We start from the raw sequence: 22,239 nt of genomic DNA, 5'->3' as shown, positions 1-22,239 counted from the left end.
CTTATTCTAACTTCCTTTTGATGTCCCCCAAATTTAGCCTGCCATACTATTAGTAAACATAAACAAATACTCTTTTTTTTAAAACCAATTAATGAACAACAGAAAAAGTTCACTTTAAATAATCAGGTATTCCATAGTCAAGTGAATATGTTTTATTAAATGCATACTAATATCTTTCTATAGTATGTGAGTATACATAATAAATTAAAATGTATATATTTATTAAATATAGGTAGATATAATACCAGAACATGATTATTTCAGATGTTCAGAAATCAAAATAAACCCATTTTAAGTATCTTTTGGTCACTCCAAATTGATACTGCTCATAAAAAAATACACCAATTTTCCCTGGGGAAAAAATTAATTCCATAGCAATGTAGTTAAGGGACATGTTTTATTTCATAGCTTTTTGCAAGCAAAATTGCTTTGTTACAAAATGAGTTCAATGATACAGGTGCTACTGTCCACTCAAGCGAAAGAAAACCTCACATTTATATGAATGCACTTTATAATTATATTCTTACATTATATTAGGTCTAACATCCAGGACGCCTCTGGCCGCATTTAAAGCAATGGCACAGAAATGCTGCAGGGTACTTGAATATTGTGGTACTGGTAAGTGCTTGAAGTAACCTCCTGTGGGTTCTCTGTCAGATACTGCTTGAAGAACTGTGTATGGATGTGTTTGTCTTTTGCCTTCCACTTCTTAGTTTACATTTACATCATCTCAAAATATATCCCTGGTGCGTCATTTTTTGGCTATTCAGAATTTCCATAAAAATAAGAAAATGTCATGAGGTATCCTTAATGTTAGTTATCAATGTAGTGCCGTGGTTGTCAGAGAGGATGCAGACTTACCTGTAGGTACAGTAACTGATTTTAGTGTATGCTCTACACAATACAGTGCAGAAGTGTTAGTTCATGTTAAACTCTTTCTTCCCCATCACATATGATGTGACTTTAACCCCAGAATATCTGACCAAAAAATGATACAGATCAAATAAAAAGACAAATACACAAATAAGGCCATCTTCAGAATTTTAAACTCACCTCTTGAAATATTTCACAATAATTTCTACATCATATTTTACATTGTTCAAACTTAAATAATAAATGAATAAGGAAGGGCCTTGGTGGAACCAATTGCACTATCTCTTTGAGGACTTGTCCAATTTGCTGGCAGGTGACTTCCTCTGAGGCGTGGGGATTTTGGAAGGCTTGGCTGTAGATGGCCGAGAACCTGCTCGGGGTGAAGGTCTGTGTGTCTGGGGGACAGTCTCCACGTCTGAGCACACGGACTGGATTTCTGAAATGTCAAAGTCTGATGCATCGCTGCCTCGGCGGCTGCTGGCCCTGCTACCAGCTTTGCTTCCTGCTCGGCTTCCTGGTCGGCTGGGAGTCTTTTTGGAATCTGAGGAAAAAAGGCAGGGATGGGTCAACCTTATTCAATTCTTGGAAACCTGACACCATCTTTTATCTGGGACATTTTTCTCCTGACACCTAGGAGACTTTGGATTTATGGCTTTTTCCTATTATGTAAGGATTAAGAAGACTTACTTTAAGAAGATGTAACACAGCAAAAGCTAGATTCACATATAAATGGTAAGTCTGGGCTTGCCCTACATATCCAGGATTCCAGGTACCTATCACTTGGGATTGTGCTTCCTAAAGAGTAGCACGTGTAACCCTGTCACATGGGAGCAGACTCTTAGGTGTAACTCAAAGAATGCAGGAATTTAAAAGAGAAGACTCGAAACTCTACAGAAACATCACATTTGCTGAGTTTAGAACTCAGGGGTTAGTAGTTCACTACATTTCTTCACAGGTTCACTACTATGTGAAGAAATGTAAGAGGCACTGGCATAAGCTTGGTGTGGATGGGTTTTTCCAACCACCCCAAACATCTCTGTACAATCTCTGAGCAAGCAGAAGGGCTTCCAGTGTGAAGCAGTGCTTTTTTTTTTTTTTTTTCTTCTGGCCTGTAGTCATTCTCCCATCTTTCTTTGATGCTTTCCCAAAGGATTTTCTTAGTCACTTGCTCCCATGACTCATTTATTATCTACCTTTATTAGAGGATTGGGGCTACATGCTATTTCAAAAGAACACTGCATTGCCAATTCAAAATTTCTTTCCCAATTAGGAAGAAAGGGGACTAGGGACTATAATCTTCAGTTCATCATATTGCAAAAGCCTTTAAAGAAAGAAATGCACCATACTCACCAGCAAACTGTGTTCGGACTCTGGCAGCTGCAGTTGTTATCAAGCCACTGTCCTCTCCAGAGTGGAAGCCTTTCCCTGATAAATACCCTGGAAGCCGCAGCTTGCTTCCCTGTATTGGTGTTCCCTGCATTAAACCAGTGGAGAGACATTTCAAGATATTGCTCGTGCACCATGACATTCCACTGACACCACTTTATGAATGGGTGGGAACCTATACAAGACCCCTTCAGGAGATGGGAACTTTACAATTGAATAAGGCATAGGGCGCCTACTTTCCTTCCCCAACCATTAACTTTCAGCCAAAGTTTGAAGGAAACCTTTTAAAGAAAATGGATTCCCGGTTGAAATAAAAACACAAAAATGGAGGTCCCCAGTAGAATACAAAAGTGACAGCAAGGAAAACAAGACAAATTGAACTGTGAGTACATTAGTATCTTCCAGACTGTCAGTGAATGTTACAGAGTTAAGAGAGTTATTGCCACAGGATGGCAACCGCCTGGTGAAGAGAAGGGGACATTCTGTTGCTTCCAATGCTTTTAAGGAATTAGGCAGAAATAAACAGAAATAGAAGAAGTACATAAACAATGCCTAGACAGCCACTGTTTAAACAGACTTAACTGCAAAAAGAAAGAGGAATGTTTTACAGGTTAGTACCACTATGTCACTTCACTTCTTGGCTCTGTCACTTTCTATAGTCCTTACATACAAGATTCCTAGGGGACATTTGGGCATAATTCTTTTAAAATGCTACAGGAATTTGTAGAGAATGGCTGAAGCAATTATATAATTCTATGATAAGTCTAAAATCACCGCATTTTCCCAGATTCTGACAACATTTTGAAAATTCTGCCCAAGTTTAAAAAACAAATAAGTGTCTTGAGGAATACAAGCAGCATCACATTCCTCAATGAATGAACACAGAGCCAAGGAGCTATTTGGAGAAAATAAATCTATACAAATTATGTGTACATTCATAAAATATCTAATTTCCTCTTAAAGTTTTCAATGCTTAATAAAACATATGCAGGACCACCTGATATGTCAGAGCTGTATTTATTAATATGAATGTAATATTCCTACCATTCATCTACATATGTATGTCATACACACTTAAGCATAGTGTTTATACATGGTTCACATACAGTGCTCAAGTTTTCAGAAGACTTTTACACATATAACCATAATTAATCACCCACCTTTCAATAAATGTAAAATATCAGGGCCCAAGGGAGGAAGTGATTTGCTTCAAGTCTAGCTGATATGGTTAAATTCCTCTCTTACAAAGAATCTCAACAGTCAACAGAAACTGACCACAGGTTATGAAGTGTATCACTTAAGGTGGTAGAAGTCAATGACCAAAATCATTCTTCTCAGATTGCCTTGTTTTGATTTATTATCATAGACTCTTTCCATGGTTTGTCTGGTTGGCTGGTTTGTATTAATTTTTTATTTATTTTATATATATTTTAGTTGTAGGTGGACACAATACCTTTATTTATTTATTTTTATGTGGTGCTGTGGATCAAACCCAGTGCCCCACCCATGTTAGGCAAGCTCTGTACTGCTGAGCCACAACCCCAGCTCTGGTTTTTATTTTTAAGGTAATTTGAAATGAGACAGTTTTTTAGTGTGAACAACAGACTTTAATTTTAGGCAGTTTCTACTTAAAAAAAAATTAGAACACAGCATTTTAGCCCTAAATATTTAAAACAAATGCTAAAATGTCACTTCAGATTCTTTAAACCTTTCTCAGTTTTTGCTACTGTATTTCCAATGACTGACAGAAAACTCCATAACTAATCTATGAAACTAATATTCTCCACCTGGAAGAAAAAAGGTGGGGGGTGTATAGGGGTTGGCGCAGGAAGAGCAAGGAATGAGGAAAAGCTGATGAATGGGGTGTTTCTGTCTCAGTCCTACCACCTAGCAGTGGCAGAACTGCCATCAAATCATGAAGGTAATGAACTTTTCTCTGCCTACAACTTACTGTTGTGAGATAGGAAAGTATTTTGAAAAGCACAAAGGACATTGTAAAGGTACCATATTTCTTCATACAAGGGTCAAGTGGCCTTTTAAGATACACTTGATCATTAAGATGAAATACCTCCTTTATTTTAAGAAAAGATGTTTAGGGATTTTCCCCTAATTACTGTCACTTTAATCAAAGAGGTGATTATTTGGTGCCTATGTTTGTTATTTCATGGAGAAGTTTCTCAAAAAGATACATGGTTGACTTTTAACTGCATATGACTCTCAGATGAGAGTCAATCTTGGCAAATTTTATGTTCCCTAAATATCTTATTCTCCTATGTCATGCTATATTGAGATATAAAAGCATCCCTCAAAAATATCAGTCCTTCAAATCTGATAAAGATGCTTTTTGAAAATCACAGGTTATTTTCTTGCCTACCCCTTTGACCTCCTGCATAGATCACAGGACTTGTCACATCTACCCAGTGGTGCTGGGCAGAAACAAATGCAAAGGACATTGAGAAGGACCATGCCCAGAGTGAACACTTGCTAAAGTTTTTTTTTGTTGTTGTTTTTTGTTTTTACTTTTTTTCCTTCTTTGTAGTTCTTTGAATCCAGGGGTGCTCTACCTCTGAGCTACATCCCCAGTTCTTTGTATATTTTATTTTGATACAGGATCTCCCAATGTTGCCCAGGCTGGCTTTGAACTTACCATGCTTCTGCCTCAGTCTCCTAAAGTATCTGGGATTCCAGGTGCATGCCACTATGCCTAGCTTGGAATTCTTTTAACTGATTCTCTTCCAAATGATGCTACTTCTTACTCCTATCTAAAAGGGATATGTTGCCTTTCTTGTCCAAATTATGTCTATCAGTGAAAGCATTCCATCAGCTTTAAAAGAAATTTTACTGAGGTCTGGATATTTTAGCAAGGCTGGTATTTCACTCTTTTAAGAGAGAAAGTAGAATTAAGTATAGGTGAGAATAAAAAAAAGCAAAGGAATCATAGAGCCTGCAGGTGTGACTAGGGCAAGCTGCCACTGTCTTTTCTGTTAACTCCTTACTCTCTCAGAACTTACTCTCCTTACTCTTCTCAGAACTGCCAGGCTGATGCTTATTTCACAGAAATCTATAAAAAGATGTAGCATTATCAAAAGTAAATACAGGAAGGAAGTGGTGCAGCAGTGTTAGTGGGTGGTAAGTTTCAGTTAAATGGGACTGTTAATACTGGCATCTTGGGCCTTACAATACCTCTGCAGATGACACGGGAAAGTCTGAGCACTCTGCTGGTTTACAAGGAGTTGACATTTTGCTGTTTGTCAACCATGGTTTACCATAATTGCGTGTTAAAGGATGGAGAATCTGTATGGAACAATGGCAAATCAAATGTAAAGGACAGCAGGTAAAAACAAAGCACAGAAAGAGATATTCATAGCAGAGAATCACATTTCACAGTCAGAATAATAATAATTAAAAATAAGTAGAAAGCTCTGATGGCAAATCATACACATAACAACAACAACAACAACAAAAAGAGAATGAAATTCAAAAAGAAAAATCAAATAAATCTGAAAGATTAAAAAAAAGCCCCTAATCTCTGTATGGGCCACTAGGTATATATATTTTAAAAAATCCTTAATTTCCTATATCATGAGAAGAAACATACATGGAAACAGTTAATCTTAAAAATTCTAGAGACCTAAAACATTCAAAGGTATACACTCAGGACATTGGCTACTTTGGAGAAGGAAAGAATTTTATTCTGGAGTCCTACCTTGGGTGTGGTGGTGACAGGGACCTGTGGGGAGGCTGCCTGGCCAGCCTGACTGGACACAGAAGTAGATCTGTTGGGCGAAGCTGCTCGTGAGGAAGGCCGGGATCGGCGTCCCCGGGGTCGGAAAGCAGCCATACCCTGACTGGCACCATCTGCTAAAATGAACTTCTCACGCAGCTCCATGTTGGTTCTTCCTTTAGCTGGAAAACACATACACACACACACACACACACACACACACACACATACACACACACACACACACAGAAGGAAAAGAAGAGGTATTCAATTGTTATGGAAAGAATGACCACAGCAGCACCAGAGATCACGCTGAGAATTTCAAGAACATCTTTTTGCCATGCCAACTCCAACTCAGCATAACAAAAAGTTAAATGCATTCCTTTACAATGCATTCCTTTTGGATACAAGTGAGTTTGGGGAGGAGGAAAAAAGTGTGCTTATTCTAACACTAGACACCAGCAAAAATAACCACTATAAAAGAAAGAGTCAGCATGAAAATGGAAAGCTCATGCTAAAATACTGTTAATCCACCAGTTACTGATGCCCACATGGTTTCATTACCCTTTCACCACACCAAGAAGACAAGCCAGGAAGGCAGGGACTGTGTCTTTTGCATGTAACATTGAGGTCAGGAGAATGCCAGTACTTAACACTGGGATTAATTAAACAATAGAATTACACAGAATGAGAGATGGCTCATTAGTCATGGTGACAACACATAAACTTCCAGATTTTTCACTGAAATGAGGCAGCTAGTATGTTTATTTTATGCCTTAAAAAAACTGTTTTACCAACATGCAATAACAAACACCAGACCCAAGGATCTGTTTGTTAGGTAGTCAGTGATGCAGCACTCATACAAACACGTATGCACGTGGAGAACTCGCCCCAAGAACCCGATGGGCCAAGTGTCAGCATGTATTTGATCACTTACGTGACACCTGCATTTGCAACACACCAGGGATGTGTTACAGTTTCGGAATTTAAATTTGGAAGCACCAGCTCAGTTGGATATGAGTTAAGCCATACGCAATGAATGAAGCATGTTATATTTAAAAAAAATGATTAAAGCAAGAATGTAAAAGTAGGAAAGAGAAAAGGAAAGAGGCAGAGGCAAAGAGAGGGGTTGCCAACCTATAGTAGGCTGAGTAGTAGTAATTGAAGAGTTTGATTCCGAACGTAACATTTTACTCCCATGATGATGAACTAGAAAAAATGACACAGGATACCAATCACATTAAAGAATACTGTTAGCAGGAGAAGAAACAAAGTACAGTAGTTGAATATGCAAAAGGTGCTCAGATCCAGCCTTTAGCACATTTTAGAAGAAAAGTTACATAAGGAAAAGAAGCCCTCAAAGGTCTGACTCAACAAGAACAACATCTGAAAGACTTTGCAACAGCCATGCTAACTTTACTAAGCATCCCAACACAACTATATACATTTGAATTTGTTTCATAAGTAGAGCTGCATTTTACTTTAGGCTGCTTTATTTCCAAAATGCAGTCATGCACTACATAATGATGTTGCAGTCAACGATGGACTGCATATACAATGGTGTTCCATTAAGACTGTGGCCACCCTAATGTTGTAGCCATTGTAACGTAGGGCAATGAATTACCCACATTGGTGGTAATGCTGGCATAAACAATCCTATTTACACTGTCACTAGTATAAAAGTATAGCACACATAGTTATGCATAGAACAAAACGCTTGATGACAATAAAAAATCACTTGTTTGTTGATTTACCATACTGTATTTTTATTGTCACTTTAAAATGAGTGTATTCTTTTCACATATTAAAAAAGTAAAGCATGCTGGAAGACGGTATGCCATGTTATTATGCCAGCAGCACCCTTCTGTATCATCTCATGTTAACTGCGCCTCTTGGTGGCATTATTTTCACCTGAGCTTGATTTAATCTTAAGTTGCTTTTTGGTCTTGGCCCTAGGCACAATACGTTATATCATGTACATACACATATATGTACATATGTGTATACCCACACATGTACTGCATATAGCAGCCAGGTGTGCAGTGAGCCATACCATGTAGGTTTGTGTAAGAATGTCTCATGTTTGCACAATAATGAAATCACCTAATAATGTATTTCTCAGAACATATCTCTATTGTTTTAAGTGATTCATCACTGTTATGATAAAATAGGAGTTTTATTCTTATTTTACTTTTCTTTTTAGGTATATTTTTAGTCTATGGAGGCCAGAGCTACTGCATATGACTATATAACAATGCAGCCTTGGCAGACAGGCCTGCTGATTATGATAGATCTGTGTATTTAGTTACTGGGATAGAAACCCAGGGACCCCACTGGAGGATCCTTGGTCTCACATATTCATATTCTAATAGGCAGTGCTGGCACAGACCTTTAAAAACAACGACAATAAGCTCACAGGTTAAAGCAAATCATAATTCTACTGTTTCTTTTTACAAAGTCAGGAAAATGTGCCACTCAGTAGATGACACCTAATTTGAAACCTCAATCAAATGTTCACTTATAATGTAAATCAATTAAGAATTTAACAACTGACTATAGAATCTGAAAATAGGAACATTAAAAGCTAACCTAGGACTCTCAGGTTGGTAGATAGGGAACAATTATTATTATGTTATATATTATATATTATAATATGATTACATATTATTATATAATATATAGTATTATATTATAAAATATAAATATTAAATTTATATTTTTAATATTTAATATTGCAACTTGAAAGTAAGAATAAAGTTAACCGTTCATTATTATCTTTTAAAATTTTAAGTACTCCTTGCCTCACCACCCCATCAAGTTGTTAAAAACTCTGACTTTGGAACTTCACTACCCAGAACCTGTAGTCTTTATCACCTCATTTTTTTTCCTCCTACCTTGCTACATAATGGCAGACAGAATCCTTTCCTTTGCAAGTTAAGTATTCATTTTGAAAACTGCAGAACAGAAGGTCTCATGAAGAAAATCTAATCTAGTATTTCCTACCTACGCGTCTAAAGTAGTAACAAATAAAAAACCGAGAAGAACATGGATTGTGTGACTGCCACAGTTGTTCAGGAACTTAAGGCTGAGAGACCAATGTGAAACATTCACTGCTAGAATAAAACACCCCAATTATGCTCAGAATGTTTTCGTGCTAGAAAACAATTCAAGCTTGTGCTTTTGTGGTGTCGTCTTGACATGAGTGTCTCCTTACCCCTGCACGGATCATTTTTCACTAAGAACTCATCGAGCGCCATCCATCCTCCTCCGACTCGAACCATCACTGTACTTCGCAGGATCCGAACCAGTCGAAGCTGCTGGGAGTCTCCAAACTGTGCAGGGAAGAAAGAAAGCATCTCTAATTGTCAAAAAATAATTCTAAAGTAAAGGATGATGTGCAATCTGAAGTAGCTTAAGCAACCAACTTTGATTTCTTGCTTAGTTCACAGCGATTAGTAAAATCTCAGAAAAAGGGGTTTGTCATGATCTGCGTTAGACTGCTGCATGCGGATTTAGCCCAGAGGAAACAGATTGGGAAAAGATTACAAAGGTTATCAAGTATAATATCAAAGCTCTATTCTAAAAATTATTTTTCTTTCCTATGACAGAATCAATATTAGTAAGGCAGTTATAGGAAATTGTTAAACACAGCTATAAAAATAAGCACTGGCCTACTTGCTGAAGGCTTATACAAGATAAGATGATTCTATGGCACATTTAATAAACTGATTCATCTTCATTAGATGAATCTAATTCATCTAATTCATCTTCATAAGTCTTACATGAAAACTATTTTCCATTCAAATATGTGGGAGAAATAAACTCATTTTAAGAATTTTGACTCATGGAAAATAATGTAATAAAAACGTATGACTAATAAAAAATTCATAATCAACTAAAACTTCTCTACCCCTAATTATCTGGCAAACCAATTTTTTAAAGGTTGAATTAATATGCCACTTTAGATCACCATAATATTAGAACAGCCACTAGCAAAATATTAATGATACGGCTCTTAAAAACTAAATGGGGTTCTCTTAAAGGTATTTGTATCATAATACTTGAGACTAACAAGCAAATCATTTTTTTATTGCCCTTTCCATGAACGGCCAATTACTTGGGATATGCTACGGATTTTGCAAGTCCTAAATAAATGCTACACTATAGGTAGTTCTGATCATAAGTTTATTTGCTTTGAAAGCCTGTGAGAAATGATTTTACAGTTATAAATCACTTCTAATAGGCTCATGTCCAACTTATGAAAACCACCATACTACATTTCATGGCTGCCAACCCAGCAGATACCAAAGAAAAATGAACAATTAAATATAAATAGTTTCTTTTTAAAGCAGGGAAGAAACAATTGCGACATCAACTACTTGTCTGAGCTTACTGTGATAAACAGAAAACTTTATATAGGAACCGTCCGCTACTTTTCAGTAAGCTTCAACATTAGATTTCTGTAAGAGAACCCTAAAACAAAACCAACCTATTCACAGTCAAGATCCTAAAACTCACAAGAAACTCAGGAAGAACTGGGAAGAATGTAAAAGGCACCAGCGGGAACTCATGCATTTTACATCAGACCTTGTAAATAACTATTTCTAAATCTGATTTTTAAACACTGAGACTTAAATGTTCTTATCAGTGAACCTGTTCCTGAAATATAAATGTGAGTTTAAAAATGAAAATGTTTATTTTGTTAGAAAAAAATTTGGTGCTGCTAATAAGCAAAGGGAAAGGAGGGGATTTAAAGAAAATTACCCTTAAGGAACCAGATAATTCCAAGATTATGCTCCAAACAAAGGCTTTTAAGAAAATAACTTTTGTAGAGATATTTCAGCTCTATTAAATAAGTAATTTTCAATTTTATTTTAAAAAGGCATTCTCCAGACAACTAACCTTGTCTTCAGAATTTTCCTAATTTTCCAAATAGGCAAATTGTGAGACAAGAAAAAAACCAGATTAATCTTGTTCATTGTGTTTCTAGTAAATTATATCTCTGGAGGTAAGTGTTTATCTTATTCTTTCCACAAATACAAGATGCCAACCCACTTGCTGACTCAGAGGATAACAAGAATGTAAAAAAGTAACACTAATGGAAACTTTACCCTGATTTGATCCTTATACATTGTATACATGTACCTGTATCAAATTATCAATATGTAAATATGTACAATGATTATAGTAATTAAAAATATTTCCTGGAAAATATACTCAAAATAAGTGAATATTTCTATTTAAATTATTTGCCTACAATAGATGGGGTAAGAGGTATTTGAAACATAAGATATAATATTAATTAAAAATGGAGTGCCAGAGTAATAATATCTAATATGATATTGTTAGGTAAATTAGATAGTACTGTTCTTTACAAAAGAATGAATTAAAAAACTTAAACTTTAATATGTTTAAATCAAAATAATTTCTCTTGCCTTCAGTTTTGAAATGACTATGCTATAATGTCACTAGGCAATTTATATTGATGTAAATGTCAATATATTTGGTCAAGTTGTCATAAAAAAGGTTTTGTATATTATATATGATAATTTTCCTCAGAAGCAATGGCATCACCTAAAACCTGCAGAGTTACTATATCTATCCGGAGGATGGAAAGCCCTAAATCAATCATTTAGGGCAAATGGAAAATAGCAGCCTTGAAAATAGCTGCATGTTACTTGTGGCTGAATGACATGGAGACCTCTTAGTACTGGGTCTTCTCATGCCACTGCCTGATGCTGATCCTTCTCTGCCACTGCACACCATGCATCCTAAATAGTGAAACATAGAGATGTGTGGAGAATTAAATTTGTCTTCCAATGAATACTTGCATAAATATATACTTATAGCATTATTAAACAGGAGAATTGAAAATTACATTTGTTAATAGTGTAGCCAACTATGTAACAAATCATTATCTGGTTTGCTTAAAAGTAATCTCCTCATTTGAGACACAAGGCAAAAAGGAATCCTGGATCAAGGACCCTTATAGCGCTGACAGAAACACCACGCCAACCAACAATGTAGTAGCTAGGGAGGCAGCATGGGAAGATTGGCCAGGGCAAGCTTTAAGGACTATGAATTAAAGGTAAAAAAAAAAAAAAAAAAAGAAAAAGAAAAATCATTGGGCACTTGAGAATACATTCCACTGGTTTATACCTGATTTCCCAGGAAGAACTGATAAAAAAAAATGAAAAATGGAAGAAAGACACAATTAGTTCAATAGGAAACTTTCTATGTGACTTGAGAATACACACACACACTCTCACACTCTGGGCTTCTGGATATAGTATCTAGTTTAGAGATGTGTAGGTACCCAGGTCTCCCAACTTCAAACCAAATAACCAGAAAATTTCCTCTACAATTTTACTGAAAACACTGAGGATTTTAAATTTAAAGTTTGAATATACAAATGAATTTTAATCAATGTGAGAATATAAAAAGAAATAATATTGCAGTTGTAAATTCACAAAGAGAAACTCAGCACATTTCCTATCTAGCTACTACATATAAGAGATGTTCCAAAAAGGAAAATTAAAAAAGACAAAATGATGAAGTCACATTGCTCTTCTGTTTTAATGAACCAGGTTGAGAGTTTGAATAAAAGCAAAAATTACTGTGTAAATGGAAAAAATATTGCCTCTTATTCATTTTTATAAAAATGAGTCAACCTTTTTAACTTTGTGGTTATTCTTTGGAATAGCTTTTCTATTTGAAATCTGGAATTTACCTCTAATCAGAATGGTAATATTATTTATAAAATTGTGTGAAGCAACAACAGAAATATATGAGATTGGAGTGTTTTATTGTGAAAAATTTTCGCATTAAAAGTAATGTTCATGTTGCAAATGTCAAGGATACAGCCTAATTAAAAAATGAAGGGTATCTCTACATAACTTAAAATAATAAAAGTAGAAGTTTCATATGCCATTAAATTTTGGTATGTAAAAATAATTAGGATTCCTGGAAAACAAGGCAGATCAAATGGTACACAAATTTCAATTTATATCCTTTAAAGGAACTATGAAGTTATTTGGAAAACTTACCCTGTACTTGTTATCACCAATCTGTTCAACTTGAAATCGTTTTGCACATTTACACTTAGCTACCTGCCTTGTTACCTGCCAAAAACAATGATGAAATATTCACTTTAATGTTAATATTACACAGTGGAATCCTTACAACTTTGACACAAGAACTAAAGTGGAAATAAATAAAATGGTTGTATGAATTGCACATGATGTCCTGGCAGAACACACTATTATTTTTGTAGACAGTGGAAAGATAATGAGTACCTCATCTTCAATTTTGTCAGCATCTGTGATAGGTTTATATGCATCTTTATTTGGGTGAAGGGCTGCTACAAATTCATAGTAGTCAATGTATCCATCACCATCTCTATCAAAGATGTCTGCGACTGCACTCATCTCCAGGCGACTGGTGGGGAACTCTAGAATTTTATAAAATGATAGTAAGAAGGTAACCTGTTAATTCTCAAGCCATTCTCCATTTCACATCCTAATCTCAGTGTGCCCGGTTAGACAATCATGGTGATCAAATATGCAAAATGCTTTTCAAAAACTAATTTATATCATAACAAATGGACATTTGTATATGTGATCTGAAATTTATCTTCAATTACTATTGGGGCGAATCAAAGGAAAGTGTTTCTGAAGTTGAAACTGTTTAACATTGGCAATTTCATATGGTTCAACAACTACCCTACTTAAGGAACAATTGGTTTGAAATTTAAGAATGACTTCTAGCAGCATATGTCAGGGAAATTACATACAAACAACTGAAGTGTCAAACAAAAACCAAGATATTTTATGGGGTACTAATGTCTTATTAATGACAATGTGAATTAGCATGAAAAAATGAAAGGGACCTGCATTTATTGACTTCCTAATATATGCCAGGCAACACAAAAAAACTAAAAATTAAACATGAAAATTATTACACTAGCAAGGACACAGCTTTAGTGAAGCGAAGGAACACATGTGTGGTCACACAACTAGTAAGCATACCCAAGTTCAGGATCACAGAGTTCCCCAGACACTTGTTTTGCATGGTGGTGACTTTCTAACAAGTGTAAAGGCAATGCTTTATTTGCCGGGTCCACACTTTTACACTGTACTCATTTTCCTAAAAATGACCCCAGTTAATGTCATGACTCCTGGCACTTACTTGAGGAAAGAATTCCATCAATGAATTCCTGCCGGGTGATCTTCCCATCCTGGTCTTTGTCAATTCTCCTGAAAAAGTCCATCACTCGAGACTTCTTGTGATTCATCCACCGCATATATTTTTTGCGCCAGATGTCGAAATCGAAGTTAGCAAATTCCCTCAACTGAAAAGGATACAAAGTAACTGAGCCAGGTTAATGCTAAACTCCAATTGTATCTTAGACTATATTTCTAATGATTCTCCAGGTAATACACATCTCTCTCCCATTTCAAAGAAAGGTATTATCTTGCCAAGGGGGTTCAGAAACATTTTATCTGTGCTGTTTATTTCACTAAGAAAATCCCTAAAAACTTAAAACTGAAAATTTCTGATAACAGCAAAGTCACAACAGTGGTCTGCTCCAACTTACCAGCACTAGTCCCATGCATACCGAAAAGCACAGACCCACTTCAATACTTCTCACCTAACTCCATGCTCTGTCTCACCCCACACTGTCAGCCACTCTCTTAACTTCCCTGGACATTTGAAAATTTTCCAGTTTCAGAACCTAAAACTCCCAATCTCAAGCCACAGGATATATTTGCCAGGCAGTACCACCAGCAAACATGTCAAGTTAGAGCCTTTCTTAAGAAGTCAGCTTCTCACTATTAAAACACGAGAGTATTTTACTTTATTGATTGCCTAAATCCCGATCCCATATATCAATTTTTTAATAAAAACATACAGTCTTGGTATTCATTTTAGAAGTAAAACATGCACTCAAGGAGCAAGTATGTGAGAAGATTGCAATTTTGGCACTGTGTCACGGTGAAATGAAGGCAGGGGAACAACCTGGCCATAGATACATGAGTTTCCATACCTCCTCTAGCCTGTCCAAGGCGTCATTGAGCTTTCTCCTTCTTTCTAATGCAAGGAGCCAGACTTGCTGCCATTTGCTCACCAGTAAGTTTACCCTGGGATTCTTAGTTTCAATTTGTGTTTGTGATCCAGAGGGATATAAGCTTGATGCTGGGAAGCGTTTTCCTGTAAAAATACACTTTAGTTAGGATGGCAAGTTTCTAAGCTTTCTGATAGGTGGTAAGGCTTGGCCTTGTTTTTGTTCCTAGCCAGGATGAGTCAACTTAAAAACTGGGTAATGCAAGCAGAAATATTATAATTTAGATGGTGCATAATGTTAAGATCTAAATCTGTATTACTTATTAAGGACCACATACTGTTCATGTAAATTAGATTCATAACTTGATAGGGGCATTTAGATATTAGAAAGCTCTCTCTAAAAATTTATGCTTAAAACATGCTCCTGCTTCAAATTCATGTTGTTCCAGTGGTAATGCCGCGCCCTGTGCTCTTCCCTGTTGTTAAGGAGAGAGAAAGAAATCTCATAGGCAGACACACATCTTAGAATCAGTTACAGCAAACCCAGCTGTCCTTCTTAGAGAATAAGGCTGAAAGTAGAGGAAGTGAGAGCAGGACATACCAGGCAGTCACCAGAGTCCCAGCAAGTTGCTTTATTAATCCTAGTCAAGTGTGAAAGTATGTCCAGGACCCCAACTTTCTCCCAAGTCCATTTCCCACTGAGATTGTGTGTTTCCAGTGCACAGACTCTATCCAAGTTTCCTGAGTCACTCAAGTTATCTCCCTCTTTCTAGCCATTCTTCACAACTTTGTATAACTTCACGAAACAGTTATTCATTGTTGCATTTTCCTCATTTAAATAAATGGTTAAATGTGTCCTAGAAAAATTACTGGTCCAAACTCCCATAGGATGTTAGTATCCAGGCTGAGATTTATATGGATCACTAGTATTTATTGAGTATTTAACTATAGGCCTGGAAGTACAATAAGCACTTTATAAAGATCAGCTCATCTAATTCTCAGTGCAGTCCAAAGAGGTTAAAATCATCCCCTTTCACAGAAGAGGATAGTGATACTTAGAAGGAGTATAAATAATCTGTCTGAGGTTATGTCTCCCAATTGGTAAGTGGAGGGGGCAACCAAGGAGCCTGCCTCCAGTGCTCTCAGTCACTTTACCTGGTCTCTTCCTCATGTAATACAGTACTTACAATAGCTCTGACCCCACTTTAAAACAAAAACCAAAAAACAAAGACACCACTCACAAACACACAAAATATGCAATACAAATTGTGCTTTTTTTTTTTTTATATCTTCTCCAAGCTATATTATTTTTAAGGTCATTTTGGGGGGGACTCAGATTGTCTGAGAAGTAGTAAATAGAACCTGAAGTCATAAAAACATGGGCAAAATCTATCAGATTGCTGGTCACTAATGAACAATTAGATTATGAACTATACCCAGGTTATGATCACTTTTGTTTCATTCAACATTAGTGCTATTTACATAGAAGAAAAATGACACAATTCAAAGGGAGTGAAGGTTTCTGTACTTATGAATTTTTCTAGTTTATTCTAGTTAATCTGAAAAATAAACTTTAAGCACAGAGTTAAATACAGAAAGCTAGGCAGAGCAATTTCTTTATTTTTCAATAAGTTGCCACAATGCTTGAGCCCATGTATTCTTTCAAGAAATCTTTTATGATAGAGTGCTCATGTAGAATCACTAAGTGCTCCAAAATTTCAAATGATGCAATTTTATTTAACCATTTTCATTTCAAAGAAATTGACCACTGCTTACTTCCAGTTCGTCCCTTATCCAAGACTGGAATATGGGATTGTAATGAGGAAGGATCAGCTCCTCTCCTCTTATAGGTCTTGGTGACTTTATCAACATCAGGCTGTTTTCTGGTCATTTCCTCCATGAAGGTCTAAAATGAAAGAAATGATGTCAATTAAATAAATGTACATTAGATTAAATTATCATTAGGAATGAACAAAAAACAAGGGTCAAAGGGCCAGGCTATTATTTCTGAAGAAGAATAAATTACCATGTCTCACCTTTAAGTGAAAAAAAATACCTAAACTGGCATAAGAAAGCATTTACTAATGTTCAAAGAATGCAAAGTGTTATAGCCAGCAAAGACAATAAATTAAAAACAAAAATAATTTGTTGTAGTTCAAAGGCCAAATATAGGAGCAGTTGTGTGAATGAAATAACCTATCTGTTCACCAACCAAGTTAAAGCTTTCAAGTTCTTCCACGAGAATTTCCCGCCCCCCCAAGAATTTGTATTGAGCATTTGTCCTAAGGAACACCCCAGCTAACTGGTTTCTTTGAGGCACATTTCACCTACACATTTGGAAGACTTAAGCTGCCTGTGATATATAGGGATATAAGGTATCCACATTAACTGTAGATGTATTTAAATCATAAGCAAGCTATTTCAAGGAGGGTGAAAGTGAAGCAAGTGAAGATATATTACAGTTACATTTCTTGTCACTTCTCTCAGGCTTATTATTATTACTGACTAAATATTATAATATCTGGAATATGTGGCAAAGGCTTGAGGTAAGGCAGAGACTGATAAAAAGTGATGAGGAAAAGGCAAGGCAGACAAGAGTGAAAAGGGGAAGTAAAATGCATTTCTGGAATATTTATCACATTGGAAAGCTCCACTTGAACACCTCTGATACCAAAGAACACGACTTGAGACACTTAGGATCATTCCACATGTTAATACCTCAGATTTTCACCAAGATATATATATATAATAATGGCAATGTTGACAGCTGAACCCATTGACTGACATTCAGTGTTTCTCCTGTAAATGCTATCAACTAAACAAGCTATAAATCAGTGAGTGTGATGCCCATCCTTTTTGCAATTAAAACAAGTGAGATGTACAGAAGAAATAATTTTTCAAAGACAATGCATTCCTTTTAGATGTGATATATTTGGAGATTTGATGGTCATCTTGGGAGATGGATAAAATGGCAACACAAAACAATAAAACAAGTACCAGTTAAAGCCAAGGATTTGAGTGAAACTGCCAAAAGATAGAGCAGACTGAAAGGAGTAGAGAACTAAGATGCAGGAGAAAGAAGAGCTGGCACTGGGAAGACAAAGGTGGTGCAGGAACCACTGTGAGACAGTGTCAACTGGGAATAACTTCACAAAAAGCAAAGAAAAAAGGCTTTGCAGAAGTCCAGTGGGTAGCTGTGAAGAGGAGTTTTAGGCACAGCTGACTGGAGCTGTGGAGTATGTGCTTAAAGAAGTGAAGGCAACAATCACAAAGCAATCTTTTAAGATGCATCACAGGAAAGGGAAGAAAACAGTGGAGGTGATGACTACCAGGGGTTAGGATTAAATTTATTTTACCTGGTGTTCTGCAATGAGGGCTTTCACCTCTTCAATCTCCTGGGGGATGACTTCTTTATCCTTATCACTTAGTGTTGTTTCGGCCCATTGCAACCAAGCCAGCAAAGCTTCCAACAATTCCTGTTTAGCAATGAGCCCAGCCAGGGCACTTGCCAATCTTTGCTGATGTTGCTTTGCCCAGGCCAGCACCTGTTGGAGAAACAGAAATTTCTTCCAACTTAGTGAATAATTATATTGATATACAATAAACACCCTTTTAATGAAAATGAGGATAACTCTAGGGTAAAGCCAAAATGCTTCCAATCTTTCTAGTCCCCTTTGGTGGCATGAAGACCCAGCCCAAGGAGGTTAATGGGAGCTCTCTAGGATGTTTGTCATCTTTGGCAGTTTAAACCTGTCTATCAATCACCTAGGCTTTCTTTTGCTTTCTAATTTAAGTGCAAATATGCATTCTCTGAAGGATCAAATATGCTTATTCCATGTAGTACTAAGCGGAAATAAAAAATAGTTAAGGGCTGAAGATGCAACTCAGTGGTAGAGAGCTTGCTTAGCACATGCAATCCCTAAGTCCAATCCCCACTACCACCACCGCCGGCCCCCAAAAAGGTGAGAACTGAAGTAGAGTTAATTTACACTATACTAATTATTTAAGTTAATTTAAATTATACTAATTCACTTCACAAGTATATATTGTTCTGAATCCTGGAAGTGAGAAAAAAATGTTTTCCAATGAACCAAATATCAGCCTCTTAAGGTTGTGGGGACATATCTGCAAATTCCTTTAACTTTTAAAAGAAAATTGAATTTCAGAAACTGATAGTGCACAAAAGAAAGCATTTTAAGGAATAATTTCCATGGGGAGGCCTCACTTTCCCATGCTGGCAACTACATCTTAATAGCTGAAATTTCCCACACCCTCAAATCTCTGAGCTACTGTTCCTGTGAAGATATCTGAAACATACTGACCTCCTCGAACCTGGCCCGGATGATTGTTATCCAGTGCTTAATGGTGGTGATGGAGTCAGGGTGGCAAATGGCCAAAACAGCATCACCCATACTGGTGGCTTTATTTAATTCAGCTCTTTTTTCTTCTAGTTTCTTCATGAATTCCTACAACAGAAACAGAGACTTCAGTTAGCTGTTGGCACTAGATGAAAACAAAACTCTTCTGCTGTTTATTTACTGTTAAGGTTAAACAAATAAACAGGAACTTCAATTGTTTATTCACAGTTGGAAATAATCCACTAATTAGAGAAGAAAGGGGGGAAATGATAAATTAAGTATTTTCTAACATGTATGTCAAAATATAAGTACAAGATAATATGTCATGCTTTATTGACAATGTGCTCTGATAACATGACCTACCCTTTTCATATCCTAACCTACTTTTAAAAATATTTTAATTTTCCCCAATAGAGTCCTTAAATGAAAGAGTAAAAAAAAAATAACTTAGTAGGAAGAGAAAACCATAGGTCAATAACAACTGTACTTCCTGAGGGAACCAGAGAGATCACACACTTCTAATTACTCTATGCCCTCAAAGAGCTCCAAACCAGATGGGAGGGACCACTCCCTGCCACACTGTGCTCTTCGGATCTAGTCTCAGGGTTACCTTAGTGGTTGGTACTCACATGGGAAAACTTGACATTTTTAGAAATTGGATTATACTAAGAAGTCTTTAGTCCTGTGCCAAGAAATTAAATTACACAATCTGTTTTTCTTTGGTGAATGTGGAAAGGGAAGCAGTGAAAATGAACAAGAATGAATAATGTTACTGTAAAATAGTATTACTAATAAACACTTCATAAACTTACAGGTAATTCCATGCCATTTATTTAAAGATTTAGTTAAAACTATTATAAAATAATCTGTTGTAAAAAAACCACTCCCCCTGCTCTGGTGACTTGCTTACTAGTCCTACTGTGAGGGCAGCGATACCAATAGGTGCCCAGCAGATACTGCTCCTCTGATACCCAAACCCTAGTATATTAGTGGACCTCAGTGCTGGTTGGTGGTCAGCTCACAGCAATATAATACAACCTAGATTTTTAAATATTGAGCTGAATCAAAAATTTATAATAAATTTGATGTAGTTGTCCTATTCTTTAAGTTAAGCCTCCAAATTTAAAAGATATCTACTGCATTTCATTCCTCCAGATAATGTTGTACAAGTTTAGTGCACTTTTATTAATGACAAGGCAATATTTCATTGCTACAGGTTAGCCAACTCCTCTTTGAGAAAGGGTATTAATTATAAGGAGTCTCTTATAGATGATGTAATCCATGTTAAAGTGGAATGAATGATGATATAGTTCCACCCTGACCTTGAAAGGCAAGATTATTTAGTGGTGTTAAAAAGATCCTTTAAAGTTAATAGGAAATGCTGACATCAACACTACTTTGAGTATTTGCACTGCAAAGTCCTGACTTAATGAGTCAAAGGTTAAAAAACATCTGTTAAGAGCAATCTGGACCATTCTCTTAAGAATGTTGTTAACTCCATGCATCAATATGGGAAAGATCTTGGCTTGAAAATTCAATGGCTGGATTTTAACTTGGTTAGTTATTCAACCATCTATTTACTTAGGAATTTCATTTCTTAAATTTATAATTTAAAAAATATAAATATACAATTCCAGCACTTACTTAATATGTTCTAAAAAAAATTTTAAAAGGTTCTTGATTAAAAACAGAAGTCAGAGAGGTTTAAAAATAAAATTTAAAGACTTTAACTTTTACTAAATTACTTGTCTTGTTTATAAACATCCAAATTATTGATTTGTAATTCTACTGGTATAATTTTATGAATGCCAAACTCCTCTTTGAGGAAGTTTCATTCTTAAAATCTACATAAAAGTGCAGTACCATGAACTAATTTGGGTAGGAAGCCAAATAACTCCCTAAAAAGATCAATGTGCTTCTTACAAGGCATGAAACACAGTGACTAATTCTAGAGTTACCACTTTCACTAATGAGGAAACAAAAAGACAGCTGCACATGTATGAATGTATGTGTATGGAGACACAGGTACATAAGCAAAGGATGGAGATACAATCTCAAATGTACCAGATGTTTATTAATTCTCAGGAAGGAAAATATTCATGTACTTGATATTTGTAATCCTGAGCCTATTTTCTCTACTTTATTTGATTCTTTTCTCATTTAGTTTTACTGAACATTTAGAAATTACTCACTTTATGTTGATCAATGAGAGTCCGGAGAGCATCCTCATCATCTGGGAGAACACCATGGAAACGCAGGGTTTGCTCTGCCTCGGCCAGCCATTCCAAGAGGGTATGTACCACAGAGTGAAATTCTTCTGCCTAACGGTTCAGACAGACACACATACAGACACACACACCAAGCAAGATTTCCAAATATTTCTGTTAGTAAAATTTGCAGAATTATATAGATTCTTCCCCTCAATGAAAAAACAAGTCTTAAATTTAAATAGATTAATTATGTACATTACTCCCATTAAAGAGATAAAGATACCTTGTGCTGCATTTTACAAATATAAGAAAATATCTCATATATCAATAAGGCCTTTATGAAGAATAATTCACCAATTTCACAACTTGGTTTTAAATGAATGGCAGTCCATTGTACGGTCAAGCTGAAAAATTACTCAAGCAGCACTTTGAGCTGAAGATTAGTAAACCTCCCTTTGCAATTAATTTAAAGTCTTGAGAGAGGGCAGAGGCGAGGTCAAGGCAATGAGGCTACTAGACTGTCCATATTGAGAACAGAGGATCCTCACAGTTATTTACTAGAGCCATTTTTGTTGAGGTTTCAATACTTTTCTCATAACACCCAGTTATTATCTGCATGGTTTTT

The 22,239-nt window shown here is 36.0% G+C and overlaps 1 protein-coding gene across 9 annotated transcripts in view; it reads right to left on the bottom strand.

The window, feature by feature from the left end:
- Positions 1 to 378: 378 nt before the first annotated feature.
- Positions 379 to 22,239, bottom strand: part of Dst (dystonin) — a 334,297-nt gene continuing 312,436 nt past the window's right edge. For 6 of the 9 annotated variants that reach the window (XM_026398944.2, XM_077801781.1, XM_026398946.2 and 3 more), the window contains 15 exons: positions 21,597 to 21,725; positions 19,369 to 19,512; positions 18,403 to 18,591; positions 16,823 to 16,952; positions 15,030 to 15,193; positions 14,171 to 14,333; positions 13,279 to 13,433; positions 13,030 to 13,104; positions 12,143 to 12,160; positions 9,198 to 9,315; positions 7,121 to 7,192; positions 5,966 to 6,165; positions 5,443 to 5,553; positions 2,224 to 2,347; positions 379 to 1,414 (listed from right to left, as the gene is read on the bottom strand). In XM_026398944.2, coding sequence (XP_026254729.2) covers positions 1,152 to 1,414; positions 2,224 to 2,347; positions 5,443 to 5,553; positions 5,966 to 6,165; positions 7,121 to 7,192; positions 9,198 to 9,315; positions 12,143 to 12,160; positions 13,030 to 13,104; positions 13,279 to 13,433; positions 14,171 to 14,333; positions 15,030 to 15,193; positions 16,823 to 16,952; positions 18,403 to 18,591; positions 19,369 to 19,512; positions 21,597 to 21,725 — 2,055 coding nt within the window. In that variant the 3' untranslated portion in view covers positions 379 to 1,151. The remainder of the gene's footprint in view (positions 1,415 to 2,223; positions 2,348 to 5,442; positions 5,554 to 5,965; positions 6,166 to 7,120; positions 7,193 to 9,197; positions 9,316 to 12,142; positions 12,161 to 13,029; positions 13,105 to 13,278; positions 13,434 to 14,170; positions 14,334 to 15,029; positions 15,194 to 16,822; positions 16,953 to 18,402; positions 18,592 to 19,368; positions 19,513 to 21,596; positions 21,726 to 22,239) is intronic. The other 3 variants (XM_077801782.1, XM_026398948.2, XM_077801780.1) reach the window with 1 other exon arrangement.

The sequence above is a fragment of the Urocitellus parryii genome, chromosome 8, assembly GCF_045843805.1.
Source record: "Urocitellus parryii isolate mUroPar1 chromosome 8, mUroPar1.hap1, whole genome shotgun sequence".
Classification (NCBI taxonomy): domain Eukaryota; kingdom Metazoa; phylum Chordata; class Mammalia; order Rodentia; family Sciuridae; genus Urocitellus; species Urocitellus parryii.
Note: the sequence above shows the minus strand (reverse complement) of the source record. Positions and strands in the feature narration are given on the sequence as shown.